General features: G+C 39.1%; 1 protein-coding gene across 1 annotated transcript; it reads right to left on the bottom strand.

The window, feature by feature from the left end:
- Nucleotides 1-1,477: 1,477 nt before the first annotated feature.
- LOC115156018 (homeobox protein Dlx1a) lies at nt 1,478-6,171 on the bottom strand. The gene is made up of 3 exons (XM_029703201.1): nt 4,811-6,171; nt 4,329-4,528; nt 1,478-3,763 (listed from the first exon to the last, which is right to left on the bottom strand). Exons 1-3 carry the CDS (start codon nt 5,121-5,123, stop codon nt 3,509-3,511), a joined length of 768 nt encoding a protein of 255 aa, XP_029559061.1. The 5' UTR covers nt 5,124-6,171; the 3' UTR covers nt 1,478-3,508.
- Nucleotides 6,172-9,824: the final 3,653 nt, after the last annotated feature.

Raw genomic sequence — 9,824 nt, forward strand, 5'->3', positions numbered from 1 at the left:
TAGAAATTACACAAATGTCAAACAAGGTCATTTATTTTGTCCATAATATACTATCTGTAACGAGTTATTTTATTGTCATATGCGTCTGTATACAATACTAATATAATATATGCCATTTAGCAGACGCGTTTATCCAAAGCGACTTACAGAATTGCGTGCATACATTTTACGTTTGGGTTGTCCCGGGAATCGAACCCACTGTTTTTAAAATTATTATTATTAAAAACGTGTACAAAAATGGGACAAAAAAACAACGATTCTCGATTAATCTTCCGGAGACAATACTCACCATGCTATGACTGATTCTATATTTACATCAGGAAATGGGTACTGTAGCCTATGGATTTGGAAGGGACCTGGCATAGAAAAAGCCTCCACTCTTTCTGTAATTTAGCCACTGCCTTCATTACTCTTACATTGTGCTTTGCTAATTTTGAACCCTCTTCGCATAGACAATCCCGCGCTATACACCTGCAAGCAATTTGCCAGCCTTACATGTAAGGGAACAGCGGAGAGACAGCATCTCACCTATTTCACGTTTTTCATTGCGCAGCAAATTTCTTTTAGTGTCTCTTTTGTTAACGCTCAAATATTCCCCGTGCGAAAAAATTGCTCATAATTACCCCAGAGATGGGAAACTGCATTAGAATAAATAAGGGCAAATTACTGTAATTATGTTGGGTTTGATGGGCTCGGCTCGTAATCAAGGGGAGAATACAGTGAAATAGCACTGAACCTCTTGGACGTGCAGCTGCGCCTTTCGGAGGAAGAGCGAGAGTATATTTATGTTGCAGACGCCTCATTCTAACATTTTCACCTTGATTATTTCCAGGCTATGCTCCTCATAAAGAAAGTAGCCTATATAGGACTACTAATACCAAGTGAATGGGAAAAACATAAAGATTCATTTTTACACAGAGAAAAGAGTTAAAGGCACATATAGGCTAGCCAATAATATCATTGATCATTAAAATGAAAATGATTTGCTATGCATAATAGGCCCAATTAGTTGATTTAACGATAACCTGGTGACAAAATAAAACCAAGACTAACACTTATTTTTCCTCCTTTCCCTGAATAATAATAACAATAATAGCATGCATGCCAAAGTTATAATAACATTAATGTGATCAGGTTGTTATCTTGCTCATTGTATTGAACATAAATCAAACAATTAAGTGAAGGCATGCATATGGATGATCTGACTACGCGTGAACTTTAAGGGCACTTTGTGGCCGTGAGTTAGCCACGTTATTGCTGTGGTTTTCTCAAGGGATGGCTGGTGCCTTTTCTGCTCTGGCCAAGCCGGCTAACATTAGAACGTCTCTGCGGGTCACACAAATGGTGTCACATTTGTCATCTTAATTACTAAACACTCACATTTTAATATTCATGTGTGAATGCTCTATACACGAACTTATGGAAAATCTTTAGTTTTGTCATTAACAACTTGAAGAACATAACACTCCGTTTTTTCTGAAGTATATATTTTATTTTGTATATTTGAATTATAGGATATATAGGCCTTGTATTTATGAAATAGACAACTGGGATGAGTGTATATCCGCATGGTGCGTGCACGGGATGATATTGGCAGTCTATTGTCTCCGGTAGGCCTGTAGTGTTTTCACTCAATTGGTCCTTTCCTCGGCTCATCGGGTGCTTCAGAATGTTCTGTAAAAGCGCAGTTAAACCATCAAACCCAAACAAGAGCCCTTTGAACTTTTCACTTTTACTTCTCTACATTTAAACCCCACCCCCACCTCCTCTACCAACCAGTCTTTTTGCAGCACCTGCCTCTCGCCCAATTATTCACTTAACACACCCCATTGCTCTCTCCTCCATTCATCGATGAAAACAGTGTTTGTTGGAACCACAGAAGACTTAAAAGGAGCTTATAGCGGCTAAATGAAACTGAAAAGAAACAAGCACTATATTGTTGAAGGAATTACAATGTTATAGAAACTGACATCATTAATCAGGTCAGGTTGGAATTGACACGTCTTCAGCATGGCTATATCCAGCACTCACAGTAAGAGATGATGCTAAACTGATAGTCCTAGGGACTAAAACGTAGAAACGCTGAACGCCTGTGCGTGAATCACATGTAGGCTATACGGCCAATGCTGCACATTGTAGACTAATGAAAAGGAATAATCATATAGGCTTTATTTGATCACACTGTATGTTACCTCTGTATTAGTTTTAAATATACGTCCTGAAGAGATAGCTGCATGTCATATCCCAGGGTTACATGGACTTGCATGGAAATGTGAAAGTTGTGGCCCTACAACACATGGCCGGTAAGGACTCTGACACGTTATACTGGCCTTTTAAATCATAGCTTTACTGTTTTCAATATTATGTACATAACTTCCATAAAACAAAGCAATAAATTAAAGTGATCAATACAAAACTAAATATTTCTAGATTGCTAAACACATTCATCTTAATGAACACATGTAAAAAAAATTTTTAAAAAAAATCCTATTTCACAACATATCGATTACAGCACAAACCAAAGCTGAAAAAATGCCTATTATATTGTCCTTATGTACATCCAACCGCTCAACACATAAAAAACAATGACAAACTATCATATCTTTATCATCGGAATCACCTTAATGCTCTTCTCAAGCAGCAAATCATCATTTAAACGTTTTATTAACAACACGTTGTTGTCGTTTCATAAGTCAAACACACTGCATATTAAATAAAGACACAGACATGGAGAAAAAAAACGAAATAATTTAACTTAAATTAACATACAAAGACAGCATGGAAGCATGCGCAAGGGCGCGTGCAACTCGAGCTGTGAAAACTAAGGAACGGACTGGAGATTCGATTCCATGCCCGTAAAAATGATGAGACTATTTTTGAAATGATTCATTGGATTGGCCTACATTCGTTGGTCAAAGTTACATTATAGACCAATGGGGGTTTTGTCTGTTTAAAGGCTAGGTTTTAAGGTCATGGTTAAATCACCATGTTGACCTTCGTTGGAGATGTAGAGGCCTAGCCTAAATCTGATCGTGCTTGGTAACACGCGGCTTCATAGGCCTATTTTTTTTATCATCATTGGGATAAGAAATGTAGCCAATCTTCAAATCAAACACAGTATACATAAATATACTCTCACTGACTTGTTACAGCAAAATATATTTCGTTTAACACATAGCCTATTAAAATGTCACAAAAGATAATAACAGCAGCTTGAAGACCCATTTGTCAAAACAATTTCCGGCATCTGTCGTGGACATGACAGGACTTCTTGCCCTTGGGGCAGTGCCTTTTCAGTCTCTCGGTTCCCAGGCTATTCTCTGTGCCTTCGTTCGGTATGAAGAGGCCAATATGTCATCTGGCAACTTTGAGAGCGAACTCCGGATTACATCTGTGCATGGCTGCAGCGGGCCAGTGCAAGGCCACGCTGGGTGGTTGACCCAACATCTCCTGATATGGGCCATGGCAGTATAGAGGGCGGGACAGGTCTATCAGCTCACAGTTATGTTCACATGAGTTGCGGTTGCTGCATAGACTCTTGGTGTGCAGTTGGATACCATGAGGTATAACTTGGAATGTAAGACCCTGGTGCACCCACGGATGTTTTCACGGTGGTCGGTGAGCTCCAAACCGGTGCTACCGGAGATCCAGTCGTAGGTCCGTGACCATTAAACTGGGCTAAAGCGTTCGAGTCTATCGTGCCACCACCTTGCTTCATCAGTTTCTTGAACTTCGATCGCTTATTTTGAAACCAAATCTTCACCTGAAAAGAGAGAGACAACCAATGTGATTCAGATTGGCTAGTTGGGCCATTTCAATGAACTCTAGACCAGGCGACAGTGACGCAGCATTTGGACTTGGAATGTAAAAGCCTATATTTCTTCCCACAAAGTCAAGGGCAAATTGGACAATCTTCATCTACATTTTTTTCGTTTTATTTAAAATGAATAAATAATTGAATGCAAGAGGAAATGCTTGCTGAACATGGTTTTGCCATTATGGGCCAAATTGAAAAGCTATGAAGAATAAAATAAGTATAATAAATAGCTACCCAGAATTATGTGGAGCCGATTTAAAGGCCCATCCTCGAAATATTTGTAACCTTTTTTATAGAACATCTGCATGATGATAATCAATCCGAAACATTCGATAAAAAAAAACATTTTTTTTGTAAAACATGAGGACAACAGTTGTCTATAACCCAAACAAACAGAGAATACATAGCCAATGTAGCCACTTGGTGGCCTATTGTTTAACGTGGTCAAAAGTACATTAAACTGCAAGCATTAGGCCTAAGGAAATACAAGTAAAAGCAAACGTTGACTTGCCTGTGTTTGCGTGAGTCCCATCGAAGCTGCGAGCTCGGCTCTCTCTGGCAGTGCCAAATATTGAGTTTGTTGAAATCGTCTGTTTAGAGTCTGTAGCTGCAAACTGGAATAGATAGTCCTTGGTTTGCGAATCTTTTTCCCTTTCCCATTGAACCGCACCTCTCCGCCTTCTACAACTGTGTTCTTCTCTGTCTCTTGTGCTGAGAAGGGGAGACAATAGCAAAATTACTCAGGAGACAGCTCGCCAACGTCGCTGCACAGCAATGAGCATCACAGTGCAAGTTTTACAGGCTGTAGTTTAGGTATAATTACCCGTAATTGCATACATTGTTTATAGCATTACGCAATAAATAATTACCGAGCCTAATACCCCGACATCTGGGTTGCTTTTCCAATCCAAAGCGTGTTTGCGGACCGAAAAACACAAACCAAAAGATTCCAAGAACATTTTAGAGCCGAAAGGGATGAAGTATAAATCTTACCTGTATCTTCTAACCGTGTCTGTGTTAGTGCCGAGTTGTTTTGGTACGACTGCACTGTACTGAGATATGGACTCGAGGAATGGCTGCCGACGGAGTTAACGTATGGATAACCTAAAGATCTAGGAAATGACGAGGCTGGACTGTACGAGCTCTCGTGTTGCGTATGACCCGCAGAATGTAAACAGTGCATGGAATAGTGTCCGTGAGACATTGAGGAAGGCGACATTTGTTGACTCGGTGGCCCAAATTCCATGAAAACGGTTTTTCCTGAGACAGGGCTATTAAGACTTTCTGGTATTGTAGTCATTGTCATCTCTTCTGGCGGATCTCTCCTCTTCCTTTTTTGTTTTCTTCTATGATCTCAGTGAAGGATGGATCCCAATTTAAGCTGTACTGATTTTTTCTCTTTCCATTCATAAGAAAATGTAGTTTGTCTCTGTGAAAAGTCTAGGCATGATGCAGTGGTCTAGACAAACTCGCTCAAAGGTTTGAATCAGGGATTCATGAATATTCATCAAAGGCGGTCGCTGATTGGTCCATTCTATCCAAGAATGATGCCTATTGGCGATCCTGGGGTTGTGTCCGAAGGACCTGATAAACTCAAGAAGAACAACAAGACCTGCATATTCAGGTCTGAGATGTATTTTTTTAAAGTGCTTAGGTAGCAGGGAAAGGTATAAGCAAAATAAACCCTGACAGCCAAAATGTCTGCTTTAAAAGAAACAACACACAATTAAATCTAGCCTATTTGATTATCATAATAATAACAATCCAATTGTAAAGAAATAGCCTATTCTGTTATCAATCACAAATAGGCTACGGATAGATCATGTTATGTTGATCGGCCTGCTGTTCATTTAAACATTAAGAAACAGTCTGCATAGTGTAATTATCTAAGAACTGTTTCATCCAAATCATTCACTCTACAACAACAAAGATTCATGTTCAGAAATAGCAGTATGAATCCATTTAAGTGTAGCTTTGAGGCGTACTATTTAACAGAAAAACGACGTTTTATTTCGCATTAGATATTATTTCGATATCTCATAACAAATTGTTATAGATTGGCTCATTATTACCTGCGTCTTTTGGTGTTCACGTGCACAGATGTATTACTTACAGGTCCATTTGATTACATGCCAGTCTCAAGTGCTCTGAGCCACAGCTGAAGCGAGCTGAATTAGCATGACACTGATGTTTCATTTTCATACGCATAATTAGCCATTTATTTAACACTTGCAATAGCTCGTGGTCTGAATTATCTGAGCAAAGAAGTCCTGGTTGAATTGATGCATTTAAAGCAATGACTAGTCTAGCCTATGTTACATGCGTAAATATATTGTTGTGAAAATCAACACCTTCTTAAACTTAATATTTGTAAAACCAGATTCCTATTTGGGCTGTCTATGCAACATCACTCCGTATAGCATTTTATTGTGCAATCATTTCATGACCAAAAACAAAATGCCTCCAAGAAGCCTATAACATGACAAACCGTTATGTGGGCCCATTAAGCGTTGAACGGTTTTGATGCGGGCTACATCATGATGACCATGGACGTGTGTTATCATCCTACAAAAACAATCATCTTTGTATCTAATCAGCTAGATTGTCAACCGATGTAAAACACTACACCCTTTAGCAAATCCTCAAATGATTCATGTGTGGGTTATCAAACGAATGAAACATAATGTGGCATTCATTTGAGGCTGATGTGGCAGCAGTGTTAAGAAATGAGTTATAACTGTCATATTTTAACAGGTTGTGTTTTGACAATGGTGGGATTATATTTCATTTATTGCTAACTTATTTTCAAATTAAAGTTACCCTTTTCCCAATTCTTGTCCAGTACATTTTCAGTAGGGATAGGCCTACATTATGCAATAGCTTTGCTAGAACACGGATTGGGTGACCTTTGGCTGACCAATTTATTACCCAGCTCTCACAACATAATAAATAAAGTATTCACTCTCATTTGCCATGAATGGGAATTATATAGTTGATATAATACCGTATTAAATATGGAGCCATGCAGCCCTATATGTCATCTCCTCTATACAGTATTTTGCCCAACAGCCAACAGACGCCATTTACCGCAGCAGTTGGCCTCATGTTTTGTCGTGAAATTCAAACACATCGTGTTCAATGAAACATTTTGATTTACTCCGTAACATAATAATGTAGGCTAGTTTAATCGTAAATAAACCATTTACGTAAATAAAACATTTAACATAGCCTCCTTCCGCTAATTTAATCCCCAGCGAGATCGATGGGGGGGTGCGGACAGTTTTCCATTAAGACCATAGACGTTGAACAATCATTTTCCCGACCAAGTTTGATTTAACTGAACTGACGACTGACTTAAAGAGTAGGCTGTTTCCCTTTGTTATTGGCTCAGTTTCCGGAGGAAGAAAAAAACCCGTCAATAGCCACGCTGATCCATATAACAGGGCATGTATGAACGTTGATCAGTTGAGTTAACAGTAGCTATACAGTAAGAATAAACGGGCTCCACATTTCAATCAGCACTGAGATTAAGTTAACAGCGATTAGGCATTATTTGCACTTACTTAATCGATAATCATGTGATGAAAAAGAAGAACGTACATCCCCAATATCCATTGCGTACTACTCATTGAGGGTGACGGAGAAGCAGCACGTATCCACATCTTTCATTTTATTTGACAATGTACGTTATAGAGTCCGTCTGGTGTAGACGTTCTGATACCAAAAACACCACTAGCCGGTTCCCCGGCAGCTCAACATCTCCACCTGAATAACAAATTAAAGGCAGTTAAATTCCGTCACTGTGATTATCAACCTAATTGCATAATTGAACTCGAAGCAGAACGAGCAACTTAAAAATGTGTTTTGAAAATGCGAGCGCTGACATCATGGTGAGCAACGTCTAGTCTGCGATGTGCGTCTGACAGCGGTTCTCTGGATTTGAAGAATTCTATAACATATTAAAGCTTATAAGGAAAACTGCACTTCTCTCCTATAAAATTGCCCAATTTCAAGTAATCTATATCTGGAATTACATTCGAAAAATACTTAAAGGTATCCTCTATCTACAGCAAAAAAATGATAATACTACAACCAATAATTATCATCTTCCAGAACAGAGGACAGATTTTTATGGGCACTTGGTGGGTGCGACTGATAACTGTCATTATTTTCCCCCCGATTATAGTATCCGCAAACTGGAATTGTAAAGATGAACATGCGTGTTCTGAGCAATAGGCCTACATTTCAGGCCATTAAATGTATTTAATTCCAAGGAAATTCACGACGAAGAGAAATAATCACATGAATACAGTTTCACTGAAGAAAATGTCAAGTAACCCAATCTAAAACATAAGCCTACCGATATTTAAATATAACAACATGCATATCAAGTCGTTACCATTATCTATATAGCCTTTCTCAAATGGCATTGTAATTCACTATGTTTACAATTCATGTTTGTTTTGACAAAATCCCCAATACTCAAACAGGGCAAATATTCATTTGGATGTCATGTAACGGATTGAATGAATTATTTTCAACCTATATTTTCATTAAGAATAATAAAGAACAATAGAATACCAATTTGTGTTCCATGCTATTATTACAATCAGACTAAATGCAACTTCAAATTGGAAATCACAGCTTTTAAGAACACTGCTGACTTGGAGAAGCGTTAGTCATAGACGAGACATTACATGCTAAACATAAATCCGGGACAATCAGATTAGTATGATACGTTATGTTTGGTATGGTTACATCAGACAGAAGGCTACTTAACAAGACAAACACGGAAGTTGGTCAGGTGGATGGGTGGCACTAACCTCTAGCAACTCGAAGGATGTGTGGTCGAATCTCATCACGGACTACTTGAGCTAATTAGCAACATTGCAACTACTTAGCACGTTAGCTTCCCCTTCCCCTAATCTTAACCCTTTAACATAACCCTAACCTTAACCTTGACCCCTAGCTAACTTTAACCATCTAGCTAATGTTAGCGTTAGCCACCTAGTCGCCTAGCTGAAGTTAGGTGACTAGGAATTCATATATCATACGTTTTGCAAATTCGTAACATATTGTACAAATTGAAATTCGTTGCAGCATGACATGCCTCAGCCTTTACATTCGTAGCTCCTCCAGATGGAGGTACCTTGTAATGGTCAGTCTCACACGATTTTTTAATCTTCGGATGTAATCATGGCATTGCTCTAACCGGCCTATACTAAAAATAAACCCTCTGTGCATGGAAGCATCAGTGGACCAGAGAGTTTAAGGAGACACGACTCATTATCAGTGAGTAGCTCTGTGGCAGAGTGTGTTTTAACACCTGCTGCACTTCACACGAGGGTTAGCAGCCAGGGCTAAGGATGGAGGGTGGAGGCGACAGGGCCTGAAGTATCACAGGCCTCATTTCAGCCCCCCCCCGATGGAAAACCCTCACTAACTGTCCCTTCCAAACGACATTTTAACAGTCGCCAAATATTAATGCTGTGGCTCTGGAAAAATCATGTTTCTCAAATGAATATTCTCAGCACCTACGAGCTTGCCAGACTAATTCTGTTCTTCTGTTGCGTCAGACTGTAAGGTCCAGGGTAAATGTGAGTACATGTCAATGATTAATTACTGTTGTTGGTGGCACAGGATTCTCCGTTTTATTTCATTTCCTCTATGTTGAAGGGAGGGACACACGCTATCCATGGCAAGACTTAGCCATAGAGGTGTACAGCCATATTCTATGAATTACATTACTCTCGAAGATGGCCATCCATTGCAGATGTAAATGTTGTTTTCCTGAGGTGACAGTTTATTATGAAGAATATCTGAGGAATGTTGTAAAATGCTCTATGAAATCGGACTATATAACGCCCAAGTTCATTTTGAACAGATCATTTAAAGCGACAACATTGCCACGATAACATGCCGGACAGAGGATATCTGCAGAATATTCACTCTAAAGGAAGAGGTGAGAAACATATCCTGTTTCAAAACCTTCTCATTTTGGTTGTAT

This window comes from Salmo trutta, chromosome 20 (genome assembly GCF_901001165.1).
Source record: "Salmo trutta chromosome 20, fSalTru1.1, whole genome shotgun sequence".
NCBI classification, from domain to species: Eukaryota; Metazoa; Chordata; class Actinopteri; order Salmoniformes; family Salmonidae; genus Salmo; species Salmo trutta.

Excerpts from the sequence above, each read along its gene's own strand:
- LOC115156018 (XM_029703201.1), bottom strand. The coding sequence starts at position 5,123 with ATGACAATGACTACAATACCAGAAAGTCTTAATAGCCCTGTCTCAGGA. Across the intron at positions 4,529-4,810 it reads GACACGGTTAGAAGATACAG|CACAAGAGACAGAGAAGAAC; the intron begins GTAAGATTTATA and ends TCCCCTTCTCAG. Across the intron at positions 3,764-4,328 it reads TGGGACTCACGCAAACACAG|GTGAAGATTTGGTTTCAAAA; the intron begins GCAAGTCAACGT and ends CTCTCTTTTCAG.